Below are 15,322 nucleotides of genomic sequence, written 5' to 3'. Positions count from 1 at the left end.
GAGGGGCTTCGTTTTAATTTTAGCTTCATTTCTGTCTTTGGAATGCACACAACTGTTCCTGGTTCCAAGAAATCATACTGTAAATGGAGCTAATTAGATTCTTCCGAAAACAGTCTTGAATTTCATTGAGTTGAGCTTCGAAAGGAGAAAGCAAGTGTTGCTGCTAAATAGAACTCGTGGTGGTGGGCGGACAGTGGGAGGCCACCGTTAAACATCCTCAGGGATTCCTTTCCTAGGGCTCTTGATCATCAAACCTTTCATTTTCAAAGGGAAAGAAGTAATAGCATCCTGATGCTACTGAAGTTTCCTCCATAGATAGACAGCAGGAAACAAGCTGTCCGCTGTGCGTAAAGGAAGCCTTAAATCCTAGATCATTCATGAACTTCTCTGAGTACCTACTGTGTGCCAAGCGCCAGAGAAACAGCATGAATAAGATGGGGAGGATCCGTATCCCCCTCCATACCGAGTGCCTGGCACATAGTAGGTGCTTGCTAAGAATTAGTCGAAGAATAAGTGAGTGAGTGTAGTAACTGTTAGCTCATAGTTTGGCCAATCCTCTCACTTCATTTTGATGAACCCTATACCACTGGATTACATTTTAAATCACCTGTCCTAGAAGTGGCCAGCCAACCAGGTCTTGGGCTAGGAAGAAACTATGGAGACGTGGTAGAGTGGGCACTTGACGTTGGTCCAGTGTCGCACCCGAGAGCATAGGCTGCCTGTGCTAGAATCCTGTCTTCCCCTCTTACTAGTCTTGAGATCTAGGCACGTTACCTAAGTGGCTCAGTATTCCCATCTGTGAAGTGGGGACGGTCGTGGGACCCACCCCATGGGACTGTTGTGCCGATTTAAATGTGTGACTTCTTGGTGTGCCCTGAACGCTCTCTGAATATTCACTGCCACCGTCTGTGTGTATTGGTTGCTCAGTCTCCTCTGAGGCCTCTTTTTCCTGAGACACACACAGGATCGATAGACTCACGCTGACGTGCATAACTGGCAGCCCTGCCTTTGTCTCCCGGGCCTGCAGTAGGTCCTGTCGTTGGCTATGAAGAGTCCAGTAGTCAGGTCTGAGTCTCAGCGTGGCAACGTTCCACCCACGTGGCCTTGGTCCTGGTCAAGTTCCTGCAGTTTAGGAGGTGATCTGTCACATGCAGGTACTTCCTTCACTGTGTGAAGGGTCACGCTTCACCAAGTGCCCGGCACACAGTGAGCGCCCCGTAAATGGTGGGATTGTGATCATTCCCATAAAAAGCACACAGGGCCCCTTTGGCTTCTGTGGCCTGGGGTGCCAAAGCTGCTTCCCGCGGCGCCTGGCGCAGTCCGGGCCGGGCTGCCGGAGCCGCCGAGGGCAGGCGGCCTCGGGGAAAGGACCCGTGTTGCAGGCCCCACACGGTCAGAGCGTTTTAAAGGCCTTGTATTAGAAAAATAAACCAATTAAATAATACTGCCCCCCATAAAAGCTGACTTTTAATGGATTGCACGCTGGGGTTCTCTCCGTGGCGGTCCCCGCAGCCACAGGTCGCGGCCAGCCGGTCTGCCGCCATGGGGAGAGTTTAATCTTGCATGGCGTGGGCATAATTTTACAAGCTTTATGGCTGTTTTTTTTTTCTCCTCCGAAGTGTTGCTATGTCATTGTGCACCGAGGGCAACTTGCGTGCATTTAACAGTTTACCTCGTTTTGGGTGGAAATGAAAAATGAAGTAGTAAATTAAAGAAAAACACAACATGGATTTTTCTTCCCCCCTCTTCTCGAGGCAACCGTGGAGGAACAAAGGACCAGTGTTTCCCCATCAGCCTAATCAAACTCGAACGGCTTTTACGTGCGGACAGTTGCGCGCAGATCGCCTCCTGCCCAGAGAGGGCTGTAGGCCACGGCGGTGTGCTGGGGATCGCAGTGATGACCCCAAGAATACCTGGGGGCCTTCTCTAGGGCAGGGGCCAGCAAACTGCAGCCTGGGGGCCCCATCTGGCCCATCATTTATTTCTGTGAGATGGTTGAAAGAAATCAAAAGAAAAATCATCTTTCCTGACATGTGCCGATGAGATGGAATTCAGTGTCCATCGATGCAGGGCTGGCGCACAGCCACGCCCATTCATTTCTGCGGCCCAGTGGAGAAGGGACGACAGAGACCGGATGGCACAAAGCCAAAGCATCGTCTGGCCCCAAGGACAGGGGGAGTGATTGTCATGTATTATGTGCAAATCTAGTTTATGATCTCCAGTAGCTTCAGAAATTTCTAACACACTCACTTTTTTTTTTTTTTTTTGCCGCCACCCAGTTTAAACATCTGCATATAGTAGTAACTCATTTAATCCTCACAACCAACCCAGAGAGCCACGTCCTTTTGATGGGGAACTCAAGCAGTTAAAGATGGTTAGCTTTAGTTACGCCGTTAATAGGCTTGGGAACTGGTGCATGTAGAAAGCTATTGTTCCAGGGACTGGAATGTCTGACTGGACCTGGCCTGACTTGAGGAGACCCGCAAGGGATGCGACCTTTGTGCCCCAGGAAGACTGCAGCGACCAAGACAGGGTCTGAGCCATTGTGCTCAGGATGCAGATAAAGAGTCACCGGTCAGCTGATGAAGGGATGCTCGGAAAATCGCCCCATTGTAGCTTTTATCTGATTAACCTTTTCCCCTGAATTCCAAACCCTTCCCCTACATTTTTCTTCTCTTTAGAAAAAGGGCCGGCTTGAGATGAGATGTAAGACGGTCTTTTAGGGAACATACCCCGCCATCCTCTCAGATCGCCGGCCGCCTGAATAAAGCCCCCATAAGGATGCAACCCTTGCCTCGACTTATTGGTTCTGGTAGTGACAGGTAGCCCGTGTGCCACCTTTTCTGGTTTCACTTTTCTCGTCCCCGTTTTACAGACGAAGAAACAGAAGCACAGAAAGGTTAGGCATCTTGCCTAAGGTCACACAGCGGGTGAGCGGTAGATCCAAACCCAGGCTGTCCGCTGCGGAGAATGTCCTGCTGCCGCTCTGTAGGGGTGGAATGTTTAGGCCGTGAAAGGCCCTGCTTTGCTCGTTCCCATCATGCCCCCACCATGTCCGTGCACAAGAAAATCGCCTCCTCTATGAGAAGAAGGCTCTTGTTCATGCATTCACTTCCCTCCCTCCCTCCAACAAATGATTATCCAACGGCTGACTAGGAGGGCCTGCAGAGTGAGGGTGTTTGAGAACAAGAAGAATGAAACCAGAAAGCATCTTTTCCATTTAACAATAGTCCTCCATGTTGGGCTTTTGAGGAGTTCACTTAATTCCCCTCGTTTGTTCATTGTACGCGCCACCCGTGTCCGTCTGGAACCATCTGGAACGCTCTTCCTTTCTGCCCAGCCGACATTTTCACGAAAAAGAACCTCATTTACCAGAGGCTTTGGGGAGGCCAGGCCCCTGACTCATTCCGTGGGAAGAGCCCACCTGGGGGATCGGGGGGACCGGATGCCTTGGGGACCAGGAGCAGGAGGTTCTGACCGACTGTTGAGGGAGGAGGCTGTGGTCACCAAGGCTGGTGCTGGTACAGCTCGCTGTCTTAGAACAGCCTTTACGGCGTCTTTTGTAAGCAGCTTCATTTCAGTGTTTTCGAGGCCCTGTGTTGCTGTCTGGATATTTGCTGGGAAGAACTTTCGGCATTATCCTGCCCTGCCGGGTGTGGAGATGCCTGGGTGTTGGGGAGGCAGGGGGGCCCCCCGTGCTGTGAAAAGGACAGCTGTGCTAGAGCCGCTTCTCTGTCTGCCTTCCCACCTGTTTCTTCCCCCCTCCCCCGTGCCTTTTCCTTTGTCAGACGACAAACGTTGGTTGCTCATTTCTGATGAGCCTTCGCTTTCTTTCCTCAGTCATGCGGAGGAACCCCTTCGGCGTGGACATCTGTTGCCGGAAGGGGTCGCGAAGCCCCCTGCAGGAACTCTACAACCCGACCCAGGTAAGGCCCGGGAGCTTCCTTGTTGTCTCTGTGCATCGATTTAGGGGGGCGGGGGGACGGGACGATGAAAAACTCCGAAATTCTATGCTTTGGGGATTGGAAACTTCTTGCACTGCCAGGCGTTTTACCTTCCGTGATTGCTTTCTGGGTCACCCTTTCTCTGTACAATGGTTCGAATTAGATACTTCCATGGGGTCGTGCAGGAGTGAGCCCCCGAGATCCACACGGGTGCCGGCCGTGGGACCCAAATGGCAGAGCTGGCGGGCTGTGCAGCCTCCCCTTTGGCACCCCCAAAGAAGGTGCGCATGGGGGTGAAGGTGATTATGAAAGCCCAGGAGCGCCCCAGGAGTTCCACCTCACGGCGCCATTTGGGCAGGACGCCCTGTGGGTGGGATTTTTGCTAAGTGACTGTCACGGTACAAATTGGACTTGATTATGAAAAGAGTTCCTCTGAGCAAAAAGACGCTCCAACCGCGGAAAAGTGTTCTTCGTGGCGATCTGGGAGCAGAGGGGGGCGTCCCGGTCGCCACGATGCGCGTGGGCCTCGACGAGGAGGCTCCGAGGCTGGTCCTTCTGGGGGAACGTTAATGAGCACTGGACACTGAGAACTGGTGAGTGAACCAGTAGTGGCCCGTCCGCTGACCTTCGATCGCTGTTAAGAAAGGGGAAAAAAATTACTGCTTTGGCCATAGTCTCTGAGCTTTATTTTATATCAAATTCTTAACTTAGTGTGTCTGTGGAGCAAGTTGCTTAGTGGAGGCCAGCACTGCTTGGTCCTCGAAGGTCCTGGACTTCCAGAAGTTTTGCAAAGGGATGACCTGCGGATGTTCAGATCCCACGTCTCTTCCCTGTCTCTCACCTGCACTTCCTTCTGGAACAGTGGGCTCCTGAGGTTGCTCATCACAGGTGGCCTAACCAGGTCAATGCACGCCTCCGTCAGCCCCTCCCCCCGCTCAGAGCTCGGTGTGACCGGGCCAGGTGGGCTAGGCCCGTGGTCAGCAAACTGGGGCTCGCGAGCCACATGCGGCTCTTTGGCCCCTTGAGTGTGGCTCTTCCACAAAATACCATGGCCTGGGGGAGTCTATTTTGAAGAAGTGGCGTTAGAAGAAGTTTAACCCTTTGCACTCGCTTGCTTTTTTCTCGATTCCTTTATTCTACTCGGGATTTAATTTTTTAAATACCCCAGATTTTACAAAGCGCGGCAGTAGAATAAAAAACTGGGGTTTCTTTTCATACAAACTTATTTATTTGGATTCTTTTTACACTTCAAATTATTGATACATTCAAAGAGTAATTTTAATCTCTATAATATTTCATGGTGTGATATTTTTTGAAACATTCACCCACATGAAGACCTGGTTTACATTCACATGTTTCGCAAATATAAATTGTCTCTCTTCTTCCTCCTTTGATTTTTTCTGTTAGAACAAACAACACAATCTTTGTGTTTTTTGTTAGGGTGAGGTGTGATTATATGGAGCTTTCCATCTAAACGTTGCTCTAAGTTAGTGGATAATAATCTACCCCTGGAAATTAGTGTACTATCTCTGAATTCTCCAACAAGATCATGTACTAGTTTCCTAATAAATTTCACATGTGTTATCGGTTTTTCATTTTTTCTTTTTTGGCATCAGTTGAGACGGCATTTACATTTTACTTGTCCTTTCATGCTAATGAAAACAAGAAAAGATACTGGAAAAATAGACTAAAATCCCCCTTCCCCCCCGCGGTGAAACTACGTGTCGAGTGTGGCTCGACATACGAGCTGCTACCGATGCTAACCGTGTCGAGTCACACTCGACATCCGAGTGCAAAAGGTTAAGTTTAAAAAACTTGGCTCTCAGAAGAAATTTCAGTCGTTGTACTGTTGACATTGGGCTCTGTTGACTCATGAGTTTGCCGCCCACTGGGCTAGGCCACTGCAAACTTTCTGAAGTAGATGTCCCTCTGGAGAGGAAGTCCACGGCTGTGTCTGTGCTGTTCACTGCTGTGTCCCCAGCCCTAACGCAGGGTCTGTAGGAGATGCACCCCCCCCCCCCCAAATATCTGTGATTGAAAAATGAAAGTCCAGGTTCAAGTTCCTGCCTCACCACCACCTGGTGGTACAACCTTGGATGCACAATGAGTGCTCCTTTAGGCTCATTTTTCCCGTCTCCCTGGGATGTCGGGAGGGTGAAGGAACTCGGGTGTGTCAGAGGCGGTGTAAATATGACTCATCAGGACCATGGTCATGAGGATGGATTCAGTGTTGGAAGTCGTGACTTTAGAGTCAGCCCAGGTTCAAAGAATGGTTTCCTCACTTATTAGCTATGTGAATGTGGGCAAGACACGTAGCCCCTCTGAGGCCGCTTTCCTGCGTTTATAACATGGTCCTCAAAATACCTTGGCTCAGTGGTTGAGCGTCGACCTATGATCCAGGAGGTCACAGTTCGATTCCTGATCAGGGCACATGGCTGGGTTGTGGGCTCGATCCCCAGTGTGGAATGTGTAGGAGGCAGCTGACCACTAATTCTCTCTCATCATTGATGTTTCTCTCTCTCTCTCTCTCCCTCTCCCTTCCTCTCTGAAATCAATAAAAATATTAAAAACAAAAATACCAGCCTTGCAGGCTTACATGAGAAGATTATGCCTTCCTCGGTGCCTCTTATGGAGTTTGTTCATCCCCAGATTTATTCACCCATTCACTCCTACATCTGCTATTAAAGTATCCACTCTGTGCAGCTCAGTGCCAGGCGCTGGGCACCAAAGGGTGAGGAGTGCGTGTGGTTAGCCTTCCACATCTGGTTCCTTCCCAAGATTGACATGAGTGAGTTGCCGGGCAAGTAAACCAATCAAAGGCGAGAGAACCCTCCTGGGTAGAGTCCATCTCTCACGTCGGTGGTGCTGGGAGTGTTGTGTGGGTGAGAGGCTCATTGAGCAGCAGTAGCCCTGGACCTGGGAGGGAAGATGGGGCTGGAGAGGCGGCTCACGGAACATCTGTGAGGGCGTAGGTGGGTGAGTCACTGCCCTCCATCAAGAATGCCGAGGGCAAGCTGTCTGGCCCCTGTCGCTGGTAACCAGGAAAGTGTCCCTGCAGGAAGATCGCCCTGTTTCCTCGGGATGTTGTCCCGGGATGTTTTTCCTTAGGCTGGTTTCCTTTACAAGCTGCAATTACGCTCCATTCCCACACAAGGTCAGTCCATGGCGCTTCTTGGAGAAACCGTTGGTGCTCCTTTGGGCTGCCCTGGGGCGCTGAGGGAAGAGAAGCGATTGATTGAGCATTCCTGCTGAGTTCAGTTAGGTTTTGTGTCCACGGGGCCCTTGCCGCTTTGCACCTGATCAGGCCTGGTTGCTGGTTTCTCGCGTTTTCCTTCCAGCCAAACCGTTGGAGTTGCTCAGCCTGGATTGATGTTATCACAGAGGCAGAGGACAACCCCCGCAATTGCTAGAAACCAAACTGCTCCTGGAGACCCGTGTCCCCTTTTGATGCTGATTGGTTATTTGCGTTGGGCAGATGGTGGTGAAAACAGGAACCGTTTATTTCAGACGATAAGAAACCAACATTACGGCAAGAAGGCACCGTCTTGTTACTGTGCACTGAGGCCATAGGCCAGATGCTTATGAACATTCCATCCAGTGCTTATAATAAGCCCCAAGCTAGGGATTGCACCCTCATCTTATGCATGGGAGGACTGGAGCCGGGAAGGTCACACAGCATGTCCAAGGTCACAGAGAGAGGAAGAAGCAGAGTCAAGATTCAAACCCACAGCAAACGACACATCTATTTATCTCTATGCTGTGCTCACTGTCCCCAGCAAACTTGTCTTGGCAGGAATTATCCCTTATCCCTTCAAAAAAAAAAGAAAAAAAAGCACGCAGATTTTTGTTGGACCAAAGCTGAAAACCTCTCTTGGGAAAATGGGCTATCATCTGATTTTAGTGTCCAAGGTTTCTTATTTTAGTGCCTTGCAAACCTCTAACCATTGAAACAACAATCGGTTAAAAATGTTTGTAGTTGATATTCTTAGAAAAACTGCACTCTGATGTCTTATAATTTTCCCGGTTCTCTGCTGCCTCCCTGGCCCCAAAAATAAAACGTAATTGCCGATCAGATCAGCTGGCGTCAAGTCACTGAAAGTTCAGGAGTTTTCCAAGTGCATATTTGTGGGCCGCGCGCATCTGCGGGCCGCCCTGGCTCAGCTCAGACGCAGGGCAGAGCTCCGATGTCAGCCATTAATAGGGCATAATTGTCCCTAAATGCCAGCGAGGGCGAGACAGCCTGTCCTCCTGCCGCGCCCACCTCCTGGCCCTCCCGCGGGTTCCCTGGAGTCTTCACAGCATCACTCATGTGGTTCAGCCCTGCCCTGCCTGGTTCTTTCTTTAGCCTTTATACTCGCTCTGTGATTACCACGTTCGAGAAGACAGATGCACAGCCCCGGGCTGACCAGGAATTCATAAGCACGGAGCCAGGAGGCTTGCACGAGGCTCACTGGTCTACAGGCGTTTCCTAGGGGTCTCTGAGGACCAGTCAATGTTTTATTACAGAATAGTAAAACCGGACCCTTACTGGTCCATTCTTCAATGTGTTAAAGTAAATTTACTTCTCCATGAGGTAGGCCCCAGGAGGAAAGATGGAAAGAGGGAGAGAGAGAGAGAGAAGGAAGGCAGGGATGAAAGAAAAAAAGAGAGGGAGAAAGGTACTATTCATTGAATAGATAAAGCATCTCAGAGACTATTCTAGGCGTTTTTTCATACATCTCTCGTTGAGTTTTCACAACAACCCTAAAGGGGAGGTATCGGATAACCCCGTTTTCAGATAAGTTAACTGAGGCTCAGAAGGGCTGAGTTATTTGCTGGGATCTCTCAGCTTCTGAATGGTAAGGCTGGGTCTACCCAACCTGGGGGGTGAGGGGTGGTGGTTGTAGGGCGGTCAGAGCTGATCACTCTCTTTCCTGGGTGGACAAAAATGCTTCCTGGAGGCTCTTTCTGCACTCACACCCCCCTCCCCCCCCCCCCGACTAAGCTGAGACCGGGGATGTGCCCAGGATAGTTGCAGAATTCCCAAAGCCAGGGCCAAGGCTCATGGGATGGGATGGGATGGGATGCACAGCAGTTGTCCAACAAACAATTGCAAATTGGTGTTTTGCTTATTGAACCTGATATTTGGAGAGAACTTTGCCTGTTGGCTGGAGCCACGCTAAGCAGGCGTCACCCCCAAGAACTCTGCTAAGGGACAGCACACCTTCGTGAAATTTGGAAGCCGAGGTCTTTGATTCGGTTGAATTTTTTAAGCAATTTTTTTGTTTTTAAAAAATATATATATTTTTATTGATTTCAGAGAGAAAGGGGGGGGGGGAGAGAGAGAGATAGAAACATCAATGATGAGAGAGAATCACCGATCGGCTGCCTCCTGCATGCCCCATACTGGGGACCGAGCCCGCAACCTGGGCATGTGCCCCTGGCCGGAATTGAACCTAGGACCCCTCAGTCCGCAGGCCGACGCTCTCACTATCCACTGAAAGGTTTTAAACTGATAAAAGCTAGGGAACTCTCCTCGTCCCAACCTAAATAGCTTCTCAGCAGCGCTTGCCAAAAGATGCTTCTCCTGCAGGCATTTGTAGAATAAACAGAGGATAAAGACACGGGGAAGAGAGGCACTTAGGTGATAGGATAGGATACGTGCTGTGTGAGAGGCTTTTAGCAAAGTTACGGGACAATCAGGAGTGAGCAGCTAACCCTTCCAGATGCTGGGCACAACGGAAGGCGCTGTGGAGGAGGTGGCATTTGAGCCAGGCCTTTGAAAACACATCAGACTGCACCTGACAGAGAAGAGGGAACAGCATCGCAGAGGGAAGGAACAGCAGGCGCAAGGACCGCAGCGGGGACAGCCCATGGCACATTCAGAGAGCAGTGAGGCGTTTGTGGCAGGAGTTGGGGAGCTGGTTGGAGACGAGGCCGGAAAGGAGGTTGGTGCAGGTGGACAGGGCTTGTCCACTGTTCCGGAAGGTTTGGTCTTTATCCACCACCAGGTTGGAGGCCCTGAGGAGCCCACAGATGATAGTGTGCAACTTAGGGACCAGCTTCTGCTTCTAACGCAGCCTCTTGTGAACCTCAGGGCTGCTCCAAGGCAGGCCGTGTCCCCTGGCCCCCGCACGGCCTCGTCTATAAGATGAAGGGTGTGGACTAGACTGTGGTTCTCAATCCCCCTGCACATTAGGACACTCAGGGAGCCTTGAGCAAATGTCAGAGCCCAGGCCTCACCCAGAGGTTCTGATTGTACTGGGTGGTCTGGGATAGGACCAGATGTCAGTATTTCTCCCAAGTTCCCTAGGAGATTCCGACGGGCAGCAGAGTTCCGGGGCCCTGGACGGGAACGGCTGAAAGCCCCCCCCCCCCCTTCTAGAAATCGTGATTCTCACAGAACCCGTTACATGAAAAGCAGCTCAAGGCACGTGCGCTGAGGTTATTCATGGCCGTTTCCGCTGCAAGCCCCCAGGTCAGTTTTGTGCGCAGGGTGGGGATCACATTGGGAACGGCGTGTGGGTCAACGCCCTGAGCGTTGGAGACTCGGTCAGTATTTTGTGGGCAAACCCAAGCAGAGAGCCCCCAGGCAGGCAGAGAACTGGGAGGAGCCCCGCGTGAGGACACTTGAGCCTCTCGGCTCACGGTCCCCAGAGGAGGAAGCCCCAGACTCGTCCCATGCCAGGTGTCCGATGGGCGCTTCTGAGAAGGGAAGAAGGGCTCGCTGCCCTTTGAATTGTCATTGAGGAAGAATGGCGCTGAATGGTCATATCCACTGGGGACGGCAAGAAAGAGCAGACATTGTCCAGCCCCAACTCTGGTCAATTAATCCCTTCATTACCAACCACCTGGTAAATGACGAGTCTGTCTAATTATCTTGCTTTGACCCAACAGCTGCCTACCAGCCGAAGAGGGATTAATTGATTTAGTTGTGGACTGGCTCCCTATGCAGAGATATTACTTACTGTCAGCCTAGCAGAACGGCAGCTGGCTGGCAAAGATGAAATATTACATTAACTTGATCTTACACACAGCACTTGGGAAAATGCTTCATTATTAATTGCAGATTACAATGGACGAGCAAAGCCCATTTCAAAAACCAAGGACGGTGAGCGGCCTCTTTCACCGTGGCCAGTGGCTCCGTTGTTCTTGAACCTGGGAAGGTGACCCGGTCGGATTTCCAAACAAGCCAGGACAGATGGGGAGTCCAGAGTCAGGCATGATCTGGGTCCGAGGAAAGGGTTGGATGCTGAAAGGAAGTGGGGGGAACCCAGCCCAGGTGTGTGACCTGGGGCAATTCCTTAGCCTCCCAAACCTTGGTTTCCTGAGCGGTAAAACAGCAGTGAGAGGCCAGGCCTGCAGGTTTGTGAGAGTCTACATCATGTCTAAAGAGCACCTAGGACAGTGCCCAGGGCAGAGTTGGTGTTAACCAGCCGCCGTTAACGAGCTGAGTTTGGTAACCTGGGACTTGTCTTACCAGGTCGGGGCCAGGCTGTGCCCTTGTACCGCAGGCTCAGACATTTTGCAGATGCGCACTTGGAATTTTGTTGAGAAATAATAAGATAGATGATTCCCTCTTGCCTGGAAGCTACTAGCTGGTCATTGTGAGCACTTCCTAAAAACGTTGCTTTATGTTTTCTGTCTGGTAGATTGTTATTAGTAAGCTTGATGCGCTGATTTATAAGGCCATGTATACGTGTATGCGTGTGTGTGTGTGTGTGTGTGTGTGTGTGTGTGTGTGTAGGGAAATGGGCAGAGACAGCTGTTAAATTTTAAAGGCCTCCGGTGGTTGTGTTTGTCATACCCCCAGCACCTCGCTAAGTGCCTGAGTAATGGCTGTTAAATGAGACTCGCCTCTGGGCCGTGTTGATGTGATGTCATTGATCTCATCGATGGATCCTCATTCATTCAGGCTGCCTTTGAAGGCAGTTGCTCTGTTTCAGGAAGCCTAATGTGACCCAGTATCTTCAGATCTGCCGAGTGAGCTCCGTGTCAGTCTGGGTGACTGTGATCTGGCCTGTTTCAATGAGAGAAGGGCATTCGGGTGACCAAACGGCCTGGGCAATTTCCAAATGGTAACACAGCTGTAAAATCTGCCATTTTCGGAAGTTATTTCCTAAATTACCCTCAATTATAAGAGGCCTCTACATAATTTGGGTTTTTTTTTAAATTTTATTTTTGTAAATTACATAATTCAAGAAGCTTCTCAGCCCATTGGATTTAACCTTGTTGGCATGGCTAGAGCGGAAACAAAGCCCTAGCTTGTTCTCGGGTTTTCTGTGGGGGAGCCTGGCTGGGCATGGGTGCCGGCACAAGCCCTCTCTTCCTGCCTCCCGTCCCCCATCTCTTCCCAGTGGCAGAGTCGGCCTGCAGCTCTGGGGGGAGAAGGGATTTTCCTTTACCTTTGCTGCTAATTACAGTGAAATCTGGGGCAAAGAGTGGAACCTTTCCTAGACCTGGAAACCTTGGTTGTAAAATAGAAATAAAATACCAGCAGTTCCGTTATTAAGGATAAAGTTAGAAAATATATAGGAAGTTCCAGGCATGTGGTGAGCTGCTCAGTAAATTCTGATTTTCTTTTATTAGCTCCGATGAAACCTCCTTCAGGAAGCTCTCCCTGATTTTCTTCCTCCTCTGAGCTCAGGTTAAATGTCCTTCTAGAACGGTGCTGCCGACTCACAATATAATGCGACTCACACATGTAATTTGACATTTTCTAGCAGCTGCATTTTAAAGTAATAAGAAAACAGGTAGAATTCATTTTAATAATGTTTTATTTAACCCGGAGTATCTAAAACATGATCCTTTCTACAGGTACTGGTAATCAACAAGAATTATTAAGATATTTTATTATCTTGTTTTCATTCTAAGCCTTTGAATTCTGATGAACACATCTCCGTTTAGACTGGCCACATGTCGCGTGCGCAGTAGCCACACGTGGCTGGTGACTGTCCTTTGGCCCATGCGGGTCCCTTATCCCCACCCCATGCTCATGTTCCCCTTGTTCATGACACTGGTTCACGCCCTGAACATGACTTTACTAGGCTTTGCACCCCTGAGGGCGGCAGGGGTTGTATCTTACTCATCTTGGGGCACCTAGTGGCTACCCAGCCAGTCACAGAAATGGGGCTCAGGAGGTGTGGGTTCTGAGTGCACCTCCTGTTCCTGTGCCTCCAGCAAGCCCGGCGTGTGGAGATTTGTGCTGAGGAGGCACTGAGGCAGCCAACCATCGAGGCAGGAGGGAGGTTTCCTGGGGCCCAGTGAGGTCCCTACTATGGAGAGTACGTCCCTGCTCCAGGCCGAGACCTTGATGGGTCCCTGAAAAACATCCTTCCTGAAGTTAAGTGCCGATCCCATGGAAGGGCTGCCTCTTGGAGAGGGGTTGTTAGACTCTATAGCAGGGGTCCTCAAACTTTTTAAACAGGGAGCCAGTTCACTGTCCCTCAGACCGTCTGAGGGCCGGGCTATAGTTAAAAAAAAAACTATGAACAAATTCCTATGCACACTGCACATATCTTATTTTGAAGGAAAAAAACAAAACGGCAAAAACACCCGCATGTGGCCCGCGGGCCGTAGTTTGAGGACGCCTGCTCTATAGGATTCTTTCTGGAGACTAGCGCGGGGCAGGGTGGGAGGCTGAGAGAACAGCGCAGGGGGTTGCATGCTTGAAGGGACTCGGGAGGGACAAGTAGGAGCTCACTCCACGTGCCCTGAATGAAATGGAACTGGAATTCCTTTGCACCCTCCGCCCTCCCCCACTGCTTGCGAACCCCCTGTATTCGGTCCCGGAGGTGCCGTGACAGTGGGCCACAGGCTGGGGCTTCCACCACGGAACTTGATCCTGGCGGACTGGAGGCTGGAAGCCTGAGTGAGATCACGGTGCGGGCAGGGTCGCTTCCTCCCGACGCCGTGCGGAGGCCTTGCTGCCCCTCTCCCCCAGATTCCGGAGGTTTGCTGGCGATCGCTGGCGTTCCTTGGCTGGTGGAAGCGTGACCTCAGTGTCTGCCTTCGTGTGCACACGGCGTTCTCCCGGTGCCTGTCTGTGTCCAAATCTCCCCTTTTATAAGGGCACCGGTCCCATTGGATTAGAGGCCCACCCTACTCCAGTATGACCTCATCTTAACGAATTACAGCCACAGTGACCCTGTTTCCAAACGAGGTCCCGTTTTGAGGTCCTGGGGCCAGGATTGCAACATATGAGCTGGGGGTGGAGGGAGGACACCATGCAACTCCTAACACTTGCTGTGTGCAGAGCACTGTGCTGGATGCTGGGTGCTGGGTGCCGGGGCTCTGGAGGCGAGAAGGCCTGGCCCTCTGTTAGTTCAGACGCTGATGGCAGCGAAGGGCCAGTAAACTGACTCTTATGAAACGAAGGCTGTACGCGGTCAGTAGAGATGCTGCAGGGGCGTAGAGATGAACCTGGACTCGGCGTGTGCACGTGTGTGGGAGTGTGTGCATGTCTGTGTGCTCATGTGTGTACAGTCTTCGTCGCCCCATTGGGCAAAGGCACAGGAAAGATGGCACACGGCCGAATGGCGGACTTCACCCTCCCGTGCACGGTCAAACCTGGGCATAGGGGCAAGGACGCCCTGTCTGTCAAGGCACTGAGCATCGTCCCGGGGCCCTCCATCCATGCCCCTCTGGTTAGGACAGAAGCCAAGGATGCGTGAACACCAGGTGCCTCCGTAGATCCTGAATTCCAGAGAGGTCGGCAGCTCGAGTCCCAGCTGGTCCGCGGTCCAGCGTCTACGTGACCACTCCGCGAGACTCTGCCAGGTTGGCCTTGCCCCAGCCTTGGCAGGTGCTGGGCAGGCCTGGAAGGGAGCTGGCCGTCCTGGAACATGCCACAGGGTGTGACGGCCAGACGGACTCTGGTGCTGCCTAAAATGGCCCGCGGCAGAGTTTCCGTCTCCTCGTCTTAAATCAGGGGTTTAAAGCCACACATGGCCCGCGCACAGTTCTGGCAGTCATCCTGAACACTGGAGAGAGCGCTCTGACCCGCGTTCCCTCTCCAGCGCGTTCCCTTGAAGGCCATGACCGCAGACATATCCACGGACGTAAGGGCGTCCTGCCGGAGCAGAGCTTGGCATCTGAGAGCTGGGCAGGCTCAGTGCCTGCTGGGACCCAGGCCTCCCTTCCCGTCCCAGCATTTGGGGAAAAGCTCTGAGAGAAAGGGGAATGTCTGAGGCCACACAGCCTAGAAGTGGTCAGAGCCCGGGGCTGGGACCGGCCTCCTGGGCTGGGATCCCTGAGCCCACACCTGCCAGCTGTGAGGCTGGGGAAAACTTCGTACTCTCTCCGTGGCTCAGTTTCCTCAGCTGTAACATGAGGCCCAGGCCAGCACCTACCTCATAGGGTTCTTGTGAGGACTGAATGAGTCCAGTGCTTAGAGCGAC

General features: G+C 51.5%; 1 protein-coding gene across 2 annotated transcripts in view; it reads left to right on the top strand.

Annotated features, from left to right (window-relative positions):
- Nucleotides 1-15,322, top strand: part of CHST11 (carbohydrate sulfotransferase 11) — a gene marked incomplete at its 3' end in the record, with an annotated part of 221,259 nt that overhangs the window by 104,114 nt on the left and 101,823 nt on the right. For both annotated transcript variants that reach the window (XM_079774133.1, XM_079774134.1), the window contains exon 2: nucleotides 3,841-3,926. In XM_079774133.1, the coding sequence (XP_079630259.1) occupies nucleotides 3,841-3,926 (86 nt within the window). The remainder of the gene's footprint in view (nucleotides 1-3,840; nucleotides 3,927-15,322) is intronic.

The sequence above is a fragment of the Cnephaeus nilssonii genome (assembly GCF_951640355.1).
Source record: "Cnephaeus nilssonii genome assembly, chromosome: 6".
Taxonomy (NCBI): domain Eukaryota; kingdom Metazoa; phylum Chordata; class Mammalia; order Chiroptera; family Vespertilionidae; genus Cnephaeus; species Cnephaeus nilssonii.
Note: the sequence above shows the minus strand (reverse complement) of the source record. Positions and strands in the feature narration are given on the sequence as shown.